This window comes from Saccoglossus kowalevskii, chromosome 3, assembly GCF_978046115.1.
Source record: "Saccoglossus kowalevskii chromosome 3, keSacKowa6.1, whole genome shotgun sequence".
Lineage (NCBI taxonomy): Eukaryota > Metazoa > Hemichordata > Enteropneusta > Harrimaniidae > Saccoglossus > Saccoglossus kowalevskii.
Genome location: NC_140643.1, coordinates 12013785 through 12038295, shown reverse-complemented (window position 1 = coordinate 12038295; position 24511 = coordinate 12013785). Strand labels below are relative to the sequence as shown.

The 24511-nt window shown below is 37.6% G+C and overlaps 1 protein-coding gene across 1 annotated transcript in view; it reads right to left on the bottom strand.

Moving 5' to 3' along the window:
- LOC144355835 (stabilin-2-like) overlaps positions 1-24511 on the bottom strand; it is a 108795-nt gene that overhangs the window by 53367 nt on the left and 30917 nt on the right. The window contains exons 15-29 of the mRNA XM_085497285.1: positions 23031-23099; positions 19011-19109; positions 15547-15633; positions 14067-14178; positions 11036-11310; positions 10527-10685; positions 10119-10214; positions 9937-10032; positions 8862-8909; positions 8567-8706; positions 8118-8226; positions 7694-7771; positions 7017-7121; positions 5307-5411; positions 708-839 (exon numbers count right to left, since the gene is read on the bottom strand). Coding sequence (XP_085353411.1) covers positions 708-839; positions 5307-5411; positions 7017-7121; positions 7694-7771; positions 8118-8226; positions 8567-8706; positions 8862-8909; positions 9937-10032; positions 10119-10214; positions 10527-10685; positions 11036-11310; positions 14067-14178; positions 15547-15633; positions 19011-19109; positions 23031-23099 — 1710 coding nt within the window. The remainder of the gene's footprint in view (positions 1-707; positions 840-5306; positions 5412-7016; positions 7122-7693; positions 7772-8117; positions 8227-8566; positions 8707-8861; positions 8910-9936; positions 10033-10118; positions 10215-10526; positions 10686-11035; positions 11311-14066; positions 14179-15546; positions 15634-19010; positions 19110-23030; positions 23100-24511) is intronic.

Genomic DNA, 24511 nt, shown 5'->3' with positions numbered 1-24511 from the left:
GAACACTACAAATTTAAATGAATTATCTGTGAAGTAACAAAGACAGTGTGAAAATATCACAAAAAACAATATCTGAATTAATTTTGGAATACTACCAATTTAAATGGTTTGTGTACAATAACAATTTAACATGTTAATAATACTTATAAAAAAAAATAAATAAAAAAAAATTTGGCAGAAAACAAAATTTAGCTCAAAGAAAAATGTTTATTAAATAACACACGTTGAAGATTTTTTTGTATGCCAAATTAATGCATACACTTTTATGTACCATTGAACATTAACCTTTTCACCACCAGTTCCCTCTTTTCATCACAAAATTCAAAAATTAGTTCCATTTATAGTCTGCAATTTCCTTCAGAAGATTAGAACAAAATAGTCAAATTTTGGAGTAAAAACTGAATATTGACTCAAATTTTGTCTGTTGGCTCTTAATTAAGGTTCATTTCCATAAATATTGGAGAATATAAAAAAAAGTGCAGACAAATTTGTATGCACAAATTTGATGGTGAAAAGGTATAAATAATATAAATTTTTTTAAATATAAATTTATTTTCTAGAACTTAGTCAAACACTTTTGAAGTCTTTCCTTGATGACATCATATAGGTGATCACACTTATGAACATCATATATCAAAAAAAATACATCACCATTTATGAACATTTATCATGTTACATATTATATCAAAATGATCAATATAACTCACTTGGTTGTCATGGTGACTGAATGTCAGCTGATAATTATGTCCAAGCCATGTTGGATGATGAAAACCATCATGTAGTTCAGAACTCAGTATTTTGGCTTCAGCAAAAATGTGATACTTTATAAGATCTATCCCCTGTGAAGAAAATTAAGACAGAGACAATTCTTTTATTTACTATTCGGAAAGTTATTATTACAATAGCAACATCACTTCTGGTAGGTAAAGGATGATGAGTGATATTGGCTGACATATCTCAGCAGTAGTGACATATCTCAGCAATGGTGACATATCTCAGCAGTAGTGACATATCTCAGCAATAGTGACATATCTCAGCAGTGGTGACATATCTCAGCAGTGGTGACATATCTCAGCAGTGGTGACACATCTCAACAGTGGTGACATATCCCAGCAGTGGTGACATAACCCAGCAGTGGTGACATATCTCAGCAGTGGTGACATAACCCAGCAGTGGTGACATAACCCAGCAGTGGTGACATCTCAGCAATAGTGACATATTTCAGCAGTGGTGACATATCTCAGCAGTGGTTACATATCTCAGCAGTGGTGACATATCCCAGCAGTGGTGACATATCTCAGCAGTGGTGACATATCTCAGCAGTGGTGAAATATTTCAGCAGTGGTGACATAACCCAGCAGTGGTGACATATCTCAACAGTGGTGACATATCTCAGCAGTGGTGACATATTCCAGCAGTGGTGACATATCCCAGCAGTGGTGACATAACCAAGCAGTGGTGACATATCCCAGAAGTGGTGACATATCCCAGCAGTGCTGACATATCCCAGCAGTGGTGACATAATCCAGCAGTGGTGACATAACCCATCAGTGGTGACATAACCGAGCAGTGGTGACATAACCGAGCAGTGGTGACATATCTCAGCAGTGGTGACATAACCCAGCAGTGCTGACATAACCCAGCAGTGGTGACATATCTCAGCAATAGTGACATATTTCAGCAGTGGTGACATATCTCAGCAGTGGTTACATATCTCAGCAGTGGTGACATATCCCAGCAGTGGTGACATATCTCAGCAGTGGTGACATATCTCAGCAGTGGTGACATATCTCAGCAGTGGTGACATATCTCAGTAGTGGTGACATATCCCAGCAGTGGTGACATATCTCAGCAGTGGTGACATATCTCAGCAGTGGTGACATATCTCAGCAGTGGTGAAATATCTCAGCAGTGGTGGCATAACCCAGCAGTGGTGACATATCTCAACAGTGGTGACATATCTCAGCAGTGGTGACATATTCCAGCAGTGGTGACATATCCCAGCAGTGGTGACATAACCAAGCAGTGGTGACATAACCAAGCAGTGGTGACATAACTCAGCAGTGGTGACATATCTCAGAAGTGGTGACATATCCCAGCAGTGGTGACATATCTCAGCAGTGGTGACATATCTCAGCAGTGGTGACATATCCCAGCAGTGGTGACATAACCGAGCAGTGGTGACATATCCCAGCAGTGGTGACATATCCCAGCAGTGGTGACATATCTCAGCAGTGGTGACATATCTCAGCAGTGGTGACATATCTCAGCAGTGGTGACATATCCCAGAAGTGGTGACATATCCCAGCAGTGGTGACATAATCCAGCAGTGGTGACATAACCCATCAGTGGTGACATATCCCAGCAGTGGTGACATAACCGAGCAGTGGTGACATAACCCAGCAGTGGTGACATATCTCAGCAGTGGTGACATATCTCAGCAGTGGTGACATAACCCAGCAGTGGTGACATATCTCAACAGTGGTGACATATCTCAGCAGTGGTGACATATCCCAGCAGTGGTGACATATCTCAGCAGTGGTGACATATCTCAGCAGTGGTGACATATCTCAGCAGTGGTGAAATATCTCAGCAGTGGTGGCATAACCCAGCAGTGGTGACATATCTCAACAGTGGTGACATATCTCAGCAGTGGTGACATATTCCAGCAGTGGTGACATATCCCAGCAGTGGTGACATAACCAAGCAGTGGTGACATAACCAAGCAGTGGTGACATAACTCAGCAGTGGTGACATATCTCAGAAGTGGTGACATATCCCAGCAGTGGTGACATATCTCAGCAGTGGTGACATATCTCAGCAGTGGTGACATATCCCAGCAGTGGTGACATAACCGAGCAGTGGTGACATATCCCAGCAGTGGTGACATATCCCAGCAGTGGTGACATATCTCAGCAGTAGTGACATATCTCAGCAGTGGTGACATATCTCAGCAGTGGTGACATATCCCAGAAGTGGTGACATATCCCAGCAGTGGTGACATAATCCAGCAGTGGTGACATAACCCATCAGTGGTGACATATCCCAGCAGTGGTGACATAACCGAGCAGTGGTGACATAACCCAGCAGTGGTGACATATCTCAGCAGTGGTGACATATCTCAGCAGTGGTGACATATCTCAGCAGTGGTGAAATATCTCAGCAGTGGTGACATAACCCAGCAGTGGTGACATATCTCAACAGTGGTGACATATCTCAGCAGTGGTGACATATTCCAGCAGTGGTGACATATCCCAGCAGTGGTGACATAACCAAGCAGTGGTGACATATCCCAGAAGTGGTGACATATCCCAGCAGTGCTGACATATCCCAGCAGTGGTGACATAATCCAGCAGTGGTGACATAACCCATCAGTGGTGACATAACCGAGCAGTGGTGACATAACCCAGCAGTGGTGACATATCTCAGCAGTGGTGACATAACCCAGCAGTGCTGACATAACCCAGCAGTGGTGACATATCTCAGCAATAGTGACATATTTCAGCAGTGGTGACATATCTCAGCAGTGGTTACATATCTCAGCAGTGGTGACATATCCCAGCAATAGTGACATATCTCAGCAGTGGTGACATATCTCAGCAGTGGTGACATATCTCAGCAGTGGTGACATATCTCAGCAGTGGTGACATATCTCAGTAGTGGTGACATATCCCAGCAGTGGTGACATATCTCAGCAGTGGTGACATATCTCAGCAGTGGTGACATATCTCAGCAGTGGTGAAATATCTCAGCAGTGGTGGCATAACCCAGCAGTGGTGACATATCTCAACAGTGGTGACACATCTCAGCAGTGGTGACATATTCCAGCAGTGGTGACATATCCCAGCAGTGGTGACATAACCAAGCAGTGGTGACATATCTCAGCAGTGGTGACATATCTCAGAAGTGGTGACATATCCCAGCAGTGGTGACATATCTCAGCAGTGGTGACATATCTCAGCAGTGGTGACATATCTCAGTAGTGGTGACATATCCCAGCAGTGGTGACATATCTCAGCAGTGGTGACATATCTCAGCAGTGGTGACATATCTCAGCAGTGGTGAAATATCTCAGCAGTGGTGGCATAACCCAGCAGTGGTGACATATCTCAACAGTGGTGACACATCTCAGCAGTGGTGACATATTCCAGCAGTGGTGACATATCCCAGCAGTGGTGACATAACCAAGCAGTGGTGACATATCTCAGCAGTGGTGACATATCTCAGAAGTGGTGACATATCCCAGCAGTGGTGACATATCTCAGCAGTGGTGACATATCTCAGCAGTGGTGACATATCCCAGCAGTGGTGACATATCCCAGCAGTGGTGACATAACCGAGCAGTGGTGACATATCCCAGCAGTGGTGACATATCTCAGCAGTAGTGACATATCTCAGCAGTGGTGACATATCTCAGCAGTGGTGACATATCCCAGAAGTGGTGACATATCCCAGCAGTGGTGACATAATCCAGCAGTGGTGACATAACCCATCAGTGGTGACATATCCCAGCAGTGGTGACATAACCGAGCAGTGGTGACATAACCCAGCAGTGGTGACATATCTCAGCAGTGGTGACATATCTCAGCAGTGGTGACATATCTCAGCAGTGGTGAAATATCTCAGCAGTGGTGACATAACCCAGCAGTGGTGACATATCTCAACAGTGGTGACATATCTCAGCAGTGGTGACATATTCCAGCAGTGGTGACATATCCCAGCAGTGGTGACATAACCAAGCAGTGGTGACATATCCCAGAAGTGGTGACATATCCCAGAAGTGGTGACATATCCCAGCAGTGGTGACATATCCCAGCAGTGGTGACATAATCCAGCAGTGGTGACATAACCCAGCAGTGGTGACATATCCCAGCAGTGGTGACATAACCGAGCAGTGGTGACATATCCCAGCAGTGGTGACATATCCCAGCAGTGGTGACATATCCCAGCAGTGGTGACATAACCCAGCAGTAGTGACATATCCCAGCAGTGGTGACATATCCCAGCAGTGGTGACATATCCCAGCAGTGGTGACATAACCCAGCAGTGGTGACATATCCCAGCAGTGGTGACATAACCCAGCAGTGGTGACATATCCCAGCAGTGGTGACATATCTCAGCAGTGGTGACATATCTCAGCAGTGGTGACATATCTCAGCAGTGGTGACATATCTCAGTAGTGGTGACATTTCAGTATAGTCAATCAATTGAAGAGTGTTGTTTTATTAATTTTTCATAAGATTCTAACTAGACACATACAACATTTACATTTGGGAAGGGAAAATGTTCAATGTAAACATACTCACCACTGGACCTGTTTGCTTCATTGCTAAGGCCTCAAATGCACTGTCAGTCGGTACAAAAACAGTGTATTCTTGTTGAACTTCAAGTTGATTAAGTAAATGATATTCCTGTGAAGACAAAATATAAAAATACTCAGAAAAAAATTAATTTCAGTTTTTTAATTAAAATGCATCAATGATTTTAAACTCATTCACTGTATTCTGAAGGGGAGGCAAAGAAATGATTTGGTGGCCTATTATTTTATTTTTATTTATGTTGCTATGGATATTATGATGATGGTAGGATACCTATTATTTTAGATGGTTGCATGTACAACTAGATTAAATATATTGTTACTAGTAACAGCAATACAAGCAGATTGTCAGCTGTGAAATATGAAGCAGTTTTTCTGAGTAACATGTACTCAGTGACTTTAATAAACTAAAAATAAATCAGAACTTTTTCAGTTGAAGAAATGTTGTACTACAGAGGGATAAGTCAGCCATTTTGAATCTGATTTGAAAAACAATGACATTATGCCATCAAGCTTCCATTACATTCAATGAAAATGCCATCAATGAAAATGCCTTCAATGAAAATTCCATCAATGAAAATTCCAATTTTTCATGACGTATGTCCATGTGTGAATGAGATTGGTTTCCGAAAGGCAGAAATGCTAGATTATTATGCATAAATGACCACCATTCAGCATTTTGAATTGGATCAGTCATATGTGCATGTATTAGTTTAGACATGTCCAAGATAAAGGTGGCTAAGCACATAGGCGGAGTCAGAACTTTGACTAATGGAATAATTTCCTCTGAATATCAAGAAATGATATTTTTTGACTGTATTGCTTAATGTTCATGAAGAATTGGTGTTTGATCTTCGTAATACAGATGGGAACTAGAGTTCAAATATCACAATTTCTCATCAAAAACATTGATGCAACAGTTTGCACATATTTATGTTTTTAACTACAAGCATTTAGGACCAAATGATTTTGATAAAAAGAAAAGAAAAAATAAGTTATTTTGTGAATTTTGGTATTCAAGAGTGAATTATTGAAAAATTAAAATGCTAACAATTGAAAGATTTGTTGTATCACACAAGCAGCAAAAAATGTGATAGAAATGAAATTTTTAGTATGTAAACAGTGGTTGCCATGGGTGACAATGATTGCCATGAGTGACAGTGGTTGCCATGAGTGACAGTCTATGGGTATTTTGTAAGCCATGCAATGATATTGGTGTAGTGGCATCACACGTGAATATGAATACAACCTTCCAAGATGGTAATTGTTAGTTGGAAAAATTCCACCCTTCAAATTACCATCCTGAATCCCTTTTCCGCCACTGTTCATAAAATTTGTTTTTTTCTTCATAATTTGATGAATATCAATCAGAAATACATCATATTGTATTGATTGGTTCCAAAATTATCTTTGAATGTGAAAAAAATTATTAAAAATATAAAAGTTTATTGAAATTGTAAAGGAGAAGGGGTCAAAGGTCATCAGTACCAGATATAAAGGCATGCCTTATACCCACCACCATGTACTCATTAAAACTAGAACACTGAGGCTCTTTTTCTAAGATCTCTCGAAGTGTTGGGTAGGAAAACCAAAGTTTAGAAGTAGGTGGTAACAAAATCTGAAAATAGTGAAAGAGAAAAAAAATATTCATATCAATTTACTGACAGAATTGTTATTTGATAAAAGAATAAATTCTCACCAAAAGTGATTCTTTAAATTTTGAAAAGTGACTGGTAAGTTCTAGTAATCTCAATAATGACATGTATGAAATACCAGGATCTATTATTGGTGGTGGAATCAAAACCTGTAATGCGAATAAATTATGCAAATGAGTTAACACATTGGCCCATCTATCCCTGGGTTTGCAATCTATAACAAGGATGAAAAAACACCTTGTTTTGACTATGGCACTTATTTTTTTTTATCATTTTGGAGCAATATTCACAGATCCTAGAAGCAAAATAGAGACAAATTACTTGGGCAAGTTTTTATTTTTGCACATTTGAAGCAGCATCTTGAAATTCCAAGATAAATAAAATTGAATAAAAATTGAGTACTGGTACATAATATTTGGCTAACTTTGCACTCATGACTGCTTAAATTTCCCACTATTCCCAACTAACAGCAGAAATTGGATTGAATATATAGTCATAAAACCAAACCTTTGAACATCTGGATATCCCGACACTAACTTGGTTGAAATGGAAATTTGAATTAATATTACATTCCCTGAGATCGAGATGTTCGACTACTGATTGGCCAAATGTATTGATATTAATTATTCAGGTTCCTGACCACATTCTGTTGCTAAGCAACACACATTTTGGGTGAGAGCTAATAGACCAATCATACTCAACCAAAAACGTGTATACCAACCACATCTATCATATGGATGATTCCATTTGTTGCAGGAATGTCTTGTACCAGTATACTCGCACCATCTACAACTACTTCCTACAAAACAAACAGGGCGACAACAAAATTATTCAAGACCAAGTTACAAATATGACAGTTATGTTAGGTTATATTTATTACAACATCCCTCAGGCTTGTTCCCTCAATTCTATTCAAAACTATTCAAGGGTGATATAAAAGTTAAAAAATATTTTTGTACACACTTTTGCACATTTTTAGATATTTGTATAATTCGTTTGTTATTTTAGACCAAATAATCATAAATTATAATATGGCTACTGGTCTTAATGAAAATTTTGAACAAATTTGAAGAAAAAATTACGAGTTTTTGTAAAAGGTAACAAAAGTTGATTTTGGAAAGTTCAAAGGTGAATATACAACTTACATCATTCTCTAGAGTTATCATAAGATCTGCACCACCTAATAAAGAAGTAACAGGTCCTTCTCTGTCTTTCAGAGCTTCATAACTCCATGTACCATTTAATATATGGTACCTAAAATGAAAAATAAAATTTATCAAAATTGAGTCAAATCTTATTATAAATCTTATAAAACATCCATGTGACATTCCACTCAGTATATGATGAGGTACATTGCTAGTAATATGCCATTACCCATTCAAATTTATGTAAATGTCAAACACTATGGGATGCTACATGTATATGCTGTATTGGGCAATATCAAATACTTCTTGTTTTTCTAGGCAGTTTGAAAGCAGCATACAGAGAATCCCTATAATTTACAGTAGCACTGTTCCCAATAATAATTACACGCATTGTTTCTTGGCATTAGTGAAATGAGGAAGAGGGAAGCTTCTTGACTACAGCTACTTACTGGATGCAGTATGGAGAGTTTTCTTCATTTATCCACTGACTGTGCACTTCTTCAGACAAACTGGTGAATGCTGAATTCATTGGTGCAAATAATGTTACATTTAGCGCAGGATTTGCTAAATAGCTATCCATTTTAGCTAACTGAAAAATGGAAATATAATTAGAAGAACAAGAACTCATCAGACAAATAATTCTAGTTCATCAATAATAACAAGATGTCATTCACCAGTTACAAGCTAGTATGATGCAATTACAAAAATACTTTCCAAAATATCTATATTAAAATATGTTATTACCTGACACAAGTTCATCAGTAAGGTTAAATCAGGAGTTGCTGCAAGCTCCTGAAGGTACAAGTAAAATAAAATACTGTTATTCTCACCGCAATATTGCTTTGGACACTAAAACAGCTACAAGTAAGTTGTTGACTGGTTTGCTATAAGGGTCTCAGGAACATTATGTGAATAGAACTAGTTGGGTTAAACCAAACTCAATAGAGGACATGAAACTAATATCGAGATACGTGTTGAATATCAGTAGAATATGTCATTAATTTCCTCCAATCATAAATCTTGCTGTATAACAAATGACAAAGTTATCTTATGGCAAAATGTATATACTGACACAGTCTCAAATATCAAGATACAGTTGCCAGAGAGCATCTTGTGTTGGCATTCAACTAAATGACACACCTTTGTAATAATGTTTTAATCTAACCAGCGATACACAAAGCAAACCAGTCAGTATTAAAGTAAGAGTTTGTGTGTCTGAATCAATATGTCGGCAATAGTGAATATAGCTGGAAGCAGGGATCAATGATTTGCCAGACAGTACGTTGGTTGCCTTGAAATTACACCTTGAAAATAAATGTTCAGGTTCATCATGTGTGTCATATTTGTTGTTGTTGTTCTTGAGACAGAATCAAAATCAAAATCAAAGTCGAAAATTCTCATGACAATTTCATTTTATTTTGTTCTGGGCCACATGAATTCAGAAGCAGCATGGTGATTTGTGGACAGATGCAATACTATCCTGAGATAATTAAAGGCTCAAGTCAGTCAACTCAGTGAATTAGTTTATTCCTGAATTTCCAATTTGTGTATTTAGATCTTTCAGAGACAAAATTTCAACACATGGCAACTTATAATCATAATTGTGGAATAAATCCTTGCTGTAATATTCATAATCACATATAGCCAATTTGGGACAATGTAACGTTTTATAAACTGACAACAAAATGTAACCAGAACATGATAGGTGATGTTCACAACAGTGAAACTTGAACTGAACTCCATTAATTATTTGGGCTTAACAGAATCCAAGTACAGATCTTTAACTAGGAATATAGGAACACAAATTTTGAAACTATACCATTGTTATACTGCCATAACAGAATCTTCCATCTCCCACAAAGCCATCGTTACAAGTGCAGTTATTAGTATTCGCTCCAACTGGAATACACGTAGCCTACAAATTCAAACAGATTATTGTTTGATTATTCTATTATTCTTTTATACTTGGTGCAGAGATAAAACCAGATTTCAATAACTTACATGTGAGTGACAGTCACCATTGTTGATTTGACAGGAGTCGATAGGAATACACTGGAGACCATTCCCTTCAAATCCATCTCGGCATTCACAAATATTCTAAATATAAAAGTAACAAAAAATTGTATGAGAAATAGACAATGAAGGTGTCAAATTGAGAAGTTTGGATCATGCTTGGGATGATGGGTAATGAGTTTTTACATACTATTAATTTTTTAATCACATTATTGTAGATTTTGAATACATACTCGTATAACTTTAATGTACTACATTTGTACTACATGTTCAAATCAATCGAGGGGTGTATAAATCTGTACCTTAGGAGGGAGACTCCTGGATAAGCACATCATCATGATGTAGCTATGGCAACAGACGGCCATGTTGTCATTCAGAATATCTATTGTACATTACCTGTCCAGGGTCAGTGTATATGCAAGAAGCATATGGATCACATCCTCCATAGAATGGTAATAAGCAGTTATCAACAGGTACACAGACATAACCATCACCTGTCCAGTTGACTTCACATTCACAAAGGTTCCTTCCAGCACTTATATACGTACACTTTGCCTGAAACAACAAAGTGTTCAAATTGTACATGACATTCAACACAATTATTATATATTTTGAATAAAGGGGACAAATTCAGAGAAATAATTATTAAAACATTGACTCTTTGATAATTGATCAGAAATGGTGTGTTTCTGAATCCGACCACAAACAGCGTGGTTTCGTCTTTTTCAAACAACATACCATATTTGTTCTATTATTAGCGCATATGCTGATAAAATTACATGGTTTACCAGTGCTCAAAAGAAGTCATATTTTAATGATCCAGTATAGGATATCATATTTGTTGCGTGCATTTACATAAACAATGTTTACTTGTTGTTTTGAATAAAGTTATTATTATAACTAACCTCACTGTGGCATCCCCCTCTGTTAGGCTGCATACATGGGTTAATAGGAATACAATCCATTCCATTACCTTCATAACCAGCATTACAGATACATTGTATGACATTATTTGCATTATCACACTGTGCATGGGCGTGGCAGTTATCTAAGTCAGGTCCACATGGGTTAATATGCGTATCACAGTTATCTCCAGTAAAACCAAGCTTACAGGTATCTGGTTTACATTTACCATTACCACTGGGACCATTTTCACATTCTCCATGAATGCATGAACACACTGAAAAAAACAAAACAAAAACTATTTATCATTATAATTAATTCTTTTTGACAAAAAACAAACCTGCACAATTTTAATCAAGATTGCTGTAAGAAAATTAAATGGCAGTATAAAGTACTAGGCATGATTGAACATTAAACCTTGTTTTATAAAAGGCATAAATGCATAATAATGCAAAGAAGAGCATGGTACACGTAAACAATGGTACGAGCATTGGATGAAAAATTGCAGGTCACATGTTCTATATGGCGAACACCTATTGGTCAGCTCGAGTCTTGCCATACCCCGTCTATTATTATGAAAAGCGGGGGTGAAAGCGTCCTACATTCGAACGTTTTCAAAAAACGCGCGGCCATGTCTTGTATGTGCTAGACGTACGGCAAGATGCAAAACCAATACATGTACGAGCTCGAGTCAAAACATGTCACCACTGACGGTAATGCTCATAGTACTGTTTTATCATTTCTAGAATGATACTAATAACTTATTTTATCCAGGAAGAAAAATATTCATGTATTATCTCTAGTATTGTATTAACCCAGGCACTTTTGCCTATCGCCCTTGATCTATGCACCAAGTTTCATCAAAAACCGATGTATGGTTCTTGAGATATCAGTGGAACAGATGGACACACACACACACACACACACACACATACAGACAGGGTAACTGCAATGACTCCCATTGTGTGCTTTGCACACGGGAGTCAACATGAAAGTGGAATAAAATCTTATTTCTTAACTGTATTTACATCTGTTTTCAAATTTAAGAATGATCAGATAACAAATAGTTTGAGTTTCTGTAGCCACAAGAAGGAAACACTTTTAGGTGAAATCTCATCAATATTTTGATAAATAAACAAGCAAATCGTACCAAAAATTAACTTGGGCAAGATTTTATAATCTTTAATAGGATATACAAGTTTAAACATAGTGTAATCTGGTGACCTTGCCCTTTGTTATGTATAATAATTCTTTTATCATAGTTTGTTTCAATATGAATATGCATTGTCATAATTAATGTTGAGTACAAATAAGTTTAAGGATTGAAACAGCAGTGGGAAAGCAGTCTATTGCATGTCCTTGATTGATGTAAATATTTACAAAAACTATAAATATTATATTTACAAATTTATTTAAAGCGCGGTAGTCGTGTTGATAAACATTCATTTTCCCACAATCCAATGCACTCTTCAAATGGAAATCACAAGTATGAGGTTTGACCTGGGCGTGACTTGCACTGATTATCGCCGGTGACTCCTTCAGTACCTTCCAATAACATGAAAATTACTCAATTAAAGCTTGGAAACGTCCCATGTACTCGTTCGTCTAGGCAACAGTCAAAGTCGCCATCTTTGTTTATATGAGACCCGCGACAACTACCGCGCTTTAATTATTTTAAAAGACATAACTTAAATAACTATCATGTTGCAAGCTCTGCTTTGTATGCAAATAAACGTCAGCCTTGAAGTATGTACCATGTATCTAAAAATAGTTTGTGTCCAGTGGAAAGAGAAGTCAACAGTAATGTTGCCTTGTGAGAATTTACATCTTCAAAAACTGCAATCTTTGAAGTATGTACTATAAAAGCTCTATAATTCGGTTCTAATGGCTGAAACAAATTCCTGTGAATTTTGATTTTCAAAATTTATATACTTCAACAAACTGTTGCCTCTTATTTTTTGTTGTTGATAACTTTGGACGTAGTTTTTTATTGGCTTCAGATCTTGATCAAAAGTTTGGCACCCAATACATAGGTTTGCTTATATTGATTATCTGACATCTTGTTTTCTGTTAAGGTATTTTTGCAAATGTGTATGAGACAGTGCTCTCAATGAGTTGGCATTGAAACCCAGTCTAATATTCCCATGGCATTTGCCATTCCCATGGCATACATTACTGATGATATTATTGTAATTTAACTCAAGATCCTATAAAGGATACAATGTCACTAAAGTTTATTATTATTATTATTATTATTAATTACAAGATAAATGATTTACTTCATTGAACACATACAACAATGCATATTCCCACTGGGACCAGTGACCTTTGAATGTGTATCACCAGTGAACAGTCAAGTAGAAACAGTCAAAATGTTTTATCAGATTTTGACTTACTACTTTCTCAATTTTTGCATGATATTTTCACACAGGACATCTGTACTAAGAGGAGATTTCATACTGATGAATTGGGTGACCAAGTTTTCATAAAGTTTGAAATAGAATTAATAAAGTTATTGTGCACACATTAACAATTATTAACAATGACGACATCATATACCTTTTCCATCATCTTTGATGATACGGGCAACAATGTAAACATGATCAGATGAAAATTACATGAGTTATTGTAACCACAGTAAACAAAAATGATGAGTTAACGACAACAACAACAATGACAAGACAGACATTTTCTCTTCATTAACATTATGGGCAAGCAACAAAAAATTATCCCATTTTTGGGTTCTGGTGTATGCAACGCAATCTGTATTCATCACACTGTAATAAAAAAGTCATAAATAAATAAAAAACTTGTGTTTCACAGAAACGTCAAATTAATGATGAAAGGGGCATTTTTAATATTATTGCTTCAACACAAGCAACAAGCAAAAACCATATGATGTTGCTCTACTTGTGTGACATAGATGGATTGAGTCTGTCATCTTGAGTACCAACATTTTGTCTTTGCGAATGCCATCAAATCTTCAAATCATGAGCAGCGAAATTTAATCGATTTACAGTAATCATGTATTACCTTCAGTACAGTTTTCCCCATAATGATCATCATCAGCGCACAATTCACAGGCTGTACCTTTGAAGTTGGCTTTACACAAACATGTACCATTTCCAGACATTTTATCAACACACTAAAAAACAATATTATAATTAAGAAGTTGAGCAAAGATTAACAAACAAACTTCACATGCTAGGTACTAGCCTTTGTGTTCAGTGAATGAAAATTCACATTTTCAGCTCCAAAAAACAGGCCATAATTTGTTTTCCATAACATGGTATATATTGATGATTATTTTATTAAATATTAAACTGTATAATAATTTCATTACAACTTAATTAGGTACCCTAAGGTGAGAAATGATTGGATAGAAATATTTTTAGTGATTGCGATTGTTAATAATGATAAGGACAGGTGTGATAAATAGTCCATCATCCAACTTCATATATTAAAAGCAAGGATAGCAATGCAAATTAGAAAATTGACAAAACAAGTCATTGAAAATGACACAGTCCCAGTTAAATTTTTGAAAGGTCTCTTTGTGCTCGTCATATTAAAGTGGAAGGGTTGTCACGTGTGTGTCCTTGAAACTTGAGTCCCACGTGGCGTATACAACAGAACACGTGTTGCATGACGACCCTTCCGGTTTAAGACAGCAAAGAAAAACATAGATCAAAAGTGAAAGCATGTCCAAGTTATCACATTTTAAACAAACAAGATGGCCGCCAGTTGGCCATATATGATCAAATTGCAAATTGAATTGACATGTACATGTATCCATTTATGACATGCTGAAATCAATGAAAATGATACATTGGTGACAGAGATATAGTAATATGGCCAAAAATAAAAACAGCCGTTATTCAGCCATCTTTGATCTGATTATGAAACAAACTGACATGTATGATGTATGTGCTAAATACAAATGAAAATGGTACATAAATCTTGGAAATATAGTAGTAAGGCCAGAAAGTCAGATGGCTGTCAATCGACCATCCTTGATCCAATTTTTAAACAAATTGTCCTGGACATGTATCCCAACATTTATAAAGTATGTGCCAAATTTGAATAAAAACTGACAAAACATGTCAAGGATACCACACATAAAAAGCAAAACAAGATGCCTGCCAGTCGGCCATCTTTGATCCAATTGCGAAAGAAATTGTCATTGACATATATCCTAACATGTATAATCTATGTACCAAATTTCAATGAAAACTGACAAAACATGTAAAAAATACAACATTTTCAAAAAAAAAGATGGCTGCCAGTCGGCCAATTTTAATTGAATCGCTAAACTACTGCATGTGCATAAAGTACTAGGCACATGCAAAGAATGAACGGAATAGGTCCAAAGGATTCTGAGATATGACTCCGAACGGACGGACAGATGGAGACCGAATTATAAGTCCCCGTTTTCGGACTTCGTCCGAATGGGGACTAAAACTATACGATGATCAATCAGTAATAATATCAAGAGTTTTGTAACAGTGAGACTTACCTGTCCTCGATTATTGCATGGACTGTTGTAATTTCCAGGACACAGAAGACAAGCATCACCATAGAAACCTGCACAACACTCAGGAATCTACAGAAGAAAAATAAAGATATGCAGTATAGCTGAAGATGCACTATGGCTAAACATGATGACAATTTACACAGCATATTTGCACCATAGTAACACATGATGACAATCTATACACCATATTTGCACCATAGTAACACATGATGACAATCTACACACCATATTTGCACCATAGTAACACATAATGGCAATCTACACACCATATTTGCACCATAGTAACACATAATGACAATCTACACACCATATTTGCACCATAGTAACACATAATGACAATCTACACACCATATTTGCACCATAGTAACACATAATGACAATCTACACACCATATTTGTACCATAGTAACACATAATGGCAATCTACAAACCATATTTGTTCCACCCAGGCCCAGACAACAGAGCTGTAGCCAAACCATTACAGATTGCAATGTTCCACCCAGGCCCAGACAACAGAGCTATAGCCTAACCATTACAGATTGCAATGTTCCACCCAGGCCCAGACAACAGAGCTGTAGCCTAACCATTACAGATTGCAATGTTCCACCCAGGCCCAGACAGCAGAGCTGTAGCCTAACCATTACAGAATGCAATGTTCTGCCCATGCCCAGACAACAGAGCTGTAGCCAAACCATTACAGATTGCAATGTTCCACCCAGGCCCAGACAACAGAGCTATAGCCTAACCATTACAGATTGCAATGTTCCACCCAGGCCCAGACAGCAGAGCTGTAGCCTAACCATTACAGATTGCAATGTTCCACCCAGGCCCAGACAACAGAGCTGTAGCCTAACCATTACAGATTGCAATGTTCCACCCAGGCCCAGACAACAGAGCTGTAGCCTAACCATTACAGATTGCAATGTTCCACCCAGGCCCAGACAACAGAGCTATAGCCTAACCATTACAGATTGCAATGTTCCACCCAGGCCCAGACAACAGAGCTGTAGCCTAACCATTACAGATTGCAATGTTCCACCCAGGCCCAGACAACAGAGCTATAGCCTAACCATTACAGATTGCAATGTTCCACCCAGGCCCAGACAACAGAGCTGTAGCCTAACCATTACAGATTGCAATGTTCCACCCAGGCCCAGACAACAGAGCTATAGCCTAACCATTACAGATTGCAATGTTCCACCCAGGCCCAGACAACAGAGCTGTAGCCTAATCATTACAGATTGCAATGTTCCACCCAGGCCCAGACAACAGAGCTATAGCCTAACCATTACAGATTGCAATGTTCCACCCAGGCCCAGACAACAGAGCTGTAGCCTAACCATTACAGATTGCAATGTTCCACCCAGGCCCAGACAGCAGAGCTATAGCCTAACCATTACAGATTGCAATGTTCCACCCAGGCCCAGACAACAGAGCTGTAGCTTAACCATTACAGAATGCAATGTTCTGCCCATGCCCAGACAACAGAGCTGTAGCCTAACCATTACAGATTACAATGTTCCACCCAGGCCCAGACAACAGAGCTGTAGCATAACCATTACAGATTGCAATGTTCTGCCCATGCCCAGACAGCAGAGCTGTAGCCTAACCATTACAGATTGCAATGTTCCACCCAGGCCCAGACAACAGAGCTGTAGCTTAACCATTACAGAATGCAATGTTCTGCCCATGCCCAGACAACAGAGCTGTAGCCTAACCATTACAGTTTACAATGTTCCACCCAGGCCCAGACAACAGATGTAGCCGAACCATTAGTCATAAATTGAATGAAGACATGTAAACAATAAATATCAGCACTGCAGAGCAAACTGTGTCATTCAAGGAAAATTACCAAATATGTTTTAATAGCTAATTTGCATAATATATATATATCACCTTCTCATCTAAACATCTCAAGGAGCTACACATTAAAATTGGTTCAGCGTTTTTTTTGAAAAGGGTCATCTGCTACAAGAAACCAAAAACAGCACCATCCAAACTCATCAGAAACGTAGTTAATTGAGCTGAAAATCTATTCTGGCTTACTAAAGGTTTTCCTCCTGATTTTGAAACAGGGAATCACAACAAATACTATCTCAAAAAAGTGCTAGCCATTACCACTACTAAAAGCCAACACAAAACGCTATAGGTTCAATTAATAAGATGTGACAAATATAAAATTGTGGCTGTCTGCAAAGACTGTTTATAAGTAAATACGAAAAACAGATAAAATGTGACATTTACTTATTTTTTCTGCTTTCAAATTCGACCAGGTATTCCAAGGGATTCTTGATACTTAATAATCAATATAAATTAGGTATGATACTCATAGTAAATTGCTGTTGGTAGACCAGGTTTTCAATCTCCTAAACGTGCAATATAACAGGGTTTTTTTTGGATCTTTTTTTTAAGAGGTGTAGTATGCTGTTTAGATTTATTATGATTTTTTTTGTTCTTGGTTCATTGTATTCTCGTAAATGGGGGCTAAAATATGGAGGTAATAATGCTAGACATGTAATGATAAACAATGTTTTCCCCACAACCCAATTTAATCCAGCCCTATGGGCACAAAATATGAACTTTGACTCCTTAGTTTTCTGTACATTCTAATCAGCCCAGGAATTGCCTAGCTAACCATTGGAAGTGTCTTGTTTACAACCATTCTGAGAATTATTTGGACAGTCAGTTTTGCAAAATTCTTTCCAATCTAGACTTGACGCCAACATTTCTTTTGACAAGCGACAGTTAAGATCATTCCATTGCCGTAGTAGATGAAAATAAAAATGAAATTTTCATTAGAATATAAAGGAATGTTTTTACATTTCTTGTTTTTACAAGAATTCATTCACAATAGTTTGCAAATCATAATGTTGTTTACCCTATGAAATGGTGAATCATACATAACACGCCATCTGTCAAGCGACACTGGCAAGTTGCGAGCCATTTTGGTAATTGACTGCCAAAATAATTCTCAGAACCACTGTAAATATGCACTGATACCCAACAATCAAAGACCTTATCTTTGTTAATATACGACTCGTATATTATCTCATGCATGTGTGGTGCCAAAAGCATCGTATTTTTTTCAAGGCCCCTTGATTCTCTTCATAAACCTGTCATTCATATTAAAGACTACTTTATATCTCTGCAAAGTGTCTGACTTACCCGTTCAGTGATTTTGCATATTGAACGACATTTCACCTCTAAAACAAATTTATGAATCATCGGAAAAATCGTTTCATAAATATCACTATGACAATACTGCCTTTTAGAACTCTACAAATAAAAAAGTTCAACAACACTGTTCAATTCTTTCTAGTCATATGCAAATAAAAGTGCAAAAATTCTAATTTGCTGCTAGAAAAAAACCACAACATTCCTTTAAGTTGCAGAGAAAAATGTTGTTGCATTTACAGAGAATTCGGATGAAATAGTATGAAAACTTACTGCTTGTGTATAGTTACATAATGTATAGCATCCATATGATTCATGTGCAATGCCCCATGCATCATGATATGTATAATTACAGCCACTCAACATATCGCCCTGAAAATTATGTTAGAAAACAAAACAAAAATGGCTGAAATTTCCCATCATGCAGCAAGATTGTTGAAATAACAAACAAACAAATAATATAAAAATAATAAAAATTAACTGTTTAGAATACCATATTTTTTTCAGCTAAAATTTGGTGATTTTCAACCAAAAGGTCATAATTTAATATCATTGTCTACAGGTCTTGATAAAAATGGTGAAACAAGTTGCCTCTGAGAAAGCTCTGCTGTTAGCAATGCACATTTCAGAATTGAAGATATCATAAAGAAATGAACAAATCTGGTACCTGTATAATATCAAATCAATCAGACTTGTATTTTTCAAGAAGAAAAGTAAAACGTTGATGCCGACAATGGACAATCATTTATATGATAAACTCCACTCGACAAAAGCGAAAAAAAATTTCAGGTTCAATTTTGTAAAAGGAAATAAAAGCTGACTTTGTTGCTCAGATTAAAGGGGCATATGTTGCATTTTTATTGACCAATTTGTTTCACATTTTGATTAGTGCCTGTAATACTGAAATGACCTTTGACAAATGTTATGATTATAAATATAAAACACAGTACTCAACAGTAATTTAATGATTCTTAATGTAAAAAATGGCAACACCATAATAATAATTATTACTTACAATTATTAGAATTAAGTGCTGGTCTTTTTAGTGTGAATGTTATAATTGTTCCAACTAATTACCAAATTTAAATGAAATCAGTCCCTACACAACCAAAATCTGGTTTCGGGATGCTTGTTTTTATGAATGTTTAACACTAAATTGGCTGCCATCTTGAATTTGATTATGAAACATAAGCTTGTTGTTCTCCGAGATGAAAAACATGTACATGTAGGTGCATGTACATCCCATGCTTTTTGGTGGTCTTTGGATAAAAGTTGTCACCCATCAGTAAAAATTCAATAAAATATTTAAGAAATCAATGTACATTAATTTATATACTATGATTGTCTTTGAAACAACCAGGAACAAAATCTGACTAGGAATGCTGTCAGATGCATACCCAGAAGCACATAATAACAAAAATAAAAAGACCAGCACGTATTCATGAAGTCCAACATCAAAATAATATTGTTGTATAATCTTCAAAGAGATATCCTTTCACGCGTTTTCGTGGATAGAATGAAAATACAATAATTGCTCTGTTAGCAGTGCAAGGGTTCTTGGTAGCAGATATAAGACCTCTCTTGGTAAAATTAGCATATTTGGTGGGAGATAATAACCTAGCGTAAGCAGGTCTTCTAATGCCAGATACAAGACCTCTCTTGGTAAAATTAGCATATTTGGCGGGAGATAATAACCCAGCGTAAGCAGGTCTTCTAATGCCAGATATAAGACCTCTCTTGGTAAAATTAGCATATTTGGCGGGAGATAATAACCAAGCGTAAGCAAGTCTTCTAATGGCAGATATAAGACCTCTCTTGGTAAAATTAGCATATTTGATAGGAGATAATAACCCAGTGTAAGCAAGTCTTCTAATGCCAGATATAAGACCTCTCTTGGTAAAATTAGCATATTTGGTGGGAGATAATAACCTAAGGTAAGCAGGTCTTCTAATGCCAGATATAAGACCTCTCTTGGTAAAATTAGCATATTTGATAGGAGATAATAACCCAGCGTAAGCAAGTCTTCTAATGCCAGATATAAGACCTCTCTTGGTAAAATTAGCATATTTGGTGGGAGATAATAACCAAGCGTAAGCAGGTCTTCTAATGCCAGATATAAGACCTCTCTTGGTAAAATTAGCATATTTGGTGGGAGATAATAACCAAGCGTAAGCAGGTCTTCTAATGCCAGATATAAGACCTCTCTTGGTAAAATTAGCATATTTGGTGGGAGATAATAACCAAGCGTAAGCAGGTCTTCTAATGCCAGATATAAGACCTCTCTTGGTAAAATTAGCATATTTGGCGGGAGATAATAACCAAGCGTAAGCAAGTCTTCTAATGCCAGATATAAGACCTCTCTTGGTAAAATTAGCATATTTGGCGGGAGATGATAATAACTTAGCATAAGCAGGTCTTCTAATGCCAGATATAAGACCTCTCTTGGTAAAATTAGCATATTTGGCGGGAGATAATAACCAAGCGTAAGCAGGTCTTCTAATGCCAGATATAAGACCTCTCTTGGTAAAATTAGCATATTTGGCGGGAGATAATAACTTAGCATAAGCAGGTCTTCTAATGCCAGATATAAGACTTCTCTTGGTAAAATTAGCATATTTGGTGGGAGATACATTTGTAATAACCTAGCGTAAGCAGGTCTTCTAATGCCAGATATAAGACCTCTCTTTGTAAAATTAGCATATTTGATGGGAGATAATAACCAAGCGTAAGCAAGTCTTCTGCCAGATATAAGACCTCTCTTGGTAAAATTAGCATATTTGGCGGGAGATAATAACCAAGCATAAGCAAGTCTTCTAATGCCAGATATAAGACCTCTCTTGGTAAAATTAGCATATTTGGTGGGAGATACATTTGTAATAACCTAGCGTAAGCAGGTCTTCTAATGCCAGATATAAGACCTCTCTTTGTAAAATTAGCATATTTGATGGGAGATAATAACCAAGCGTAAGCAGGTCTTCTAATGCCAGATATAAGACCTCTCTTGCAGTTGGTAAAATTAGCATATTTGGTGGGAGATAATAACCTAGCGTAAGCAGGTCTTCTAATGCCAGATAAAAGACCTCTCTTGGTAAAATTAACATATTTGGTGGGAGATAATAACCCAGCGTAAGCAGGTCTTCTAATGCCAGATATAAGACCTCTCTTGGTAAAATTAGCATATTTGGTGGGAGATAATAACCTAGCATAAGCAAGTCTTCTAATGCCAGATATAAGACCTCTCTTGGTAAAATTAGCATATTTGGTGGGAGATAATAACCTAGCATAAGCAGGTCTTCTAATGCCAGATATAAGACCTCTCTTGGTAAAATTAGCATATTTGGTGGGAGTTAATAACCTAGCATAAGCAGGTCTTCTAATGCCAGATATAAGACCTCTCTTGGTAAAATTAGCATATTTGGTGGGAGATAATAACCTAGCATAAGCAGGTCTTCTAATGCCAGATATAAGACCTCTCTTGGTAAAATTAGCATATTTGGTGGGAGATAACAACCTAGGGTAAGCAGGTCTTCTTATGCCAGATATAAGACCTATCTTGGTAAAATTAGCATATTTGGTGGGAGATAATAACCTAGCGTAAGCAAGTCTTTTAATGCCAGATATAAGACCTCTCTTGGTAAAATTAGCATATTTGGTGGGAGATAACAACCTAGGGTAAGCAGGTCTTCTAATGCCAGATATAAGACCTCTCTTGGTAAAATTAGCTTATTTGGGAGGGGGGGATAATAACATATAATGTTAGCAAGGCAATCATTTGCCGCAGATATGCTAATTTATACCGCTTAATTTATGCCAGATATTTAAGTCCAGTTTATTCAGTTTTGGGGTGAGATCAAAGGTCTCCTAGTGCGAGGTATAAAACCTTGCTTCAGCCAATCAGATTGCTAAACTAACCATATTATAATGTATTCTAGATGATTGAAGAGAGAGAGAGACTCATTTCTATCATTTACATAAGCACACACACTTCTAATAGAGCAAATACAGTTTTAAAGGGCCAGTAATAAAAAGCAGTGAGAATCAAAAGGCCAAATATTTTATTATATTGAAGGTGAATTGTTTTCAGTGTCAAGCAACATTGTATATACCAATATTAGTGAGAAATTTTGGAAAAGATGTTGACTAAGATGCTTGTGATAGCACCCAAATCAATGTTTCGGCAAGATTTCAGGTTCAGGGATCTGGACAGATACTAGTCCAAGCCAAGATACATTTATAAACACATGCTTTGTCAAAATATAATCAACAGTATAACAATAGTATAATAACAAAAACCTGAACCAAAGTAGATCCTATTGGACATCCTGTTTCTCTTCTTCTATCAAAACATGGTACACATGATCCCTATAAAATAAAGCATACAAGTTTTCAATGTACCATTTATTGTAATCAGTTAAACTGACACTTTTTTTTATATACATGTCATTTTTACTAAACTCAGAAAACCATGATGTAATAAGTAATTAATCTTGACAGACAGTACAACAAATTTCAGCACATGCAAAAACATGAATATGGAACCATGTATGAGTACTCACCCCAGGGGAACAGACTGTGACCATGTATGAGTACTCACCCCAGGGGAACAGACTGTGACCATGTATGAGTACTCACCCCAGGGGAACAGACTGTGACCATGTATGAGTACTCACCCCAGGGGAACAGACTGTGACCATGTATGAGTACTCACCCCAGGGGAACAGACTGTGACCATGTATGAGTACTCACCCCAGGGGAACAGACTGTGACCATGTATGAGTACTCACCCCAGGGAAACAGACTGTGACCATGTATGAGTACTCACCCAAGAGAAACAGACTGTGACCATGTATGAGTACTCACCCCAGGGGAACAGACTGTGACCATGTATGAGTACTCACTCCAGGGAAACAGACTGTGACCATGTATGAGTATTCACCCAAGGGAAACAGACTGTGACCATGTATGAGTACTCACCCCAGGGAAACAGACTGTGACCATGTATGAGTACTCACCCCAGGGAAACAGACTGTGACCATGTATGAGTACTCACCCCAGGGAAACAGACTGTGACCATGTATGAGTACTCACCCCAGGGGAACAGACTGTGACCATGTATGAGTACTCACCCCAGGGAAACAGACTGTGACCATGTATGAGTACTCACCCCAGGGAAACAGACTGTGACCATGTATGAGTACTCACCCCAGAGAAACAGACTGTGACCATGTATGAGTACTCACCCCAGGGGAACAGACTGTGACCATGTATGAGTACTCACTCCAGGGAAACAGACTGTGACCATGTATGAGTATTCACCCAAGGGAAACAGACTGTGACCATGTATGAGTACTCACCCCAGGGAAACAGACTGTGACCATGTAGGAGTACTCATCCCAGGGAAACAGACTGTGACCATGTATGAGTACTCACCCCAGGGAAACAGACTGTGACCATGTATGAGTACTCACCCAAGGAAAACAGACTGTGACCATGTATGAGTACTCACCCAAGGGAAACAGACTGTGACCATGTATGAGTACTCACCCCAGGGAAACAGACTGTGACCATGTATGAGTACTCACCCCAGGAAAACAGACTGTGACCATGTATGAGTACTCACCCCAGGGAAACAGACCGTGATCATGTATGAGTACTCACCCCAGGGAAACAGACTGTGACCATGTAAGAGTACTCACCCCAGAGAAACAGACTGTGACCATGTATGAGTACTCACCCCAGGGAAACAGACTGTGACCATGGATGAGTACTCACCC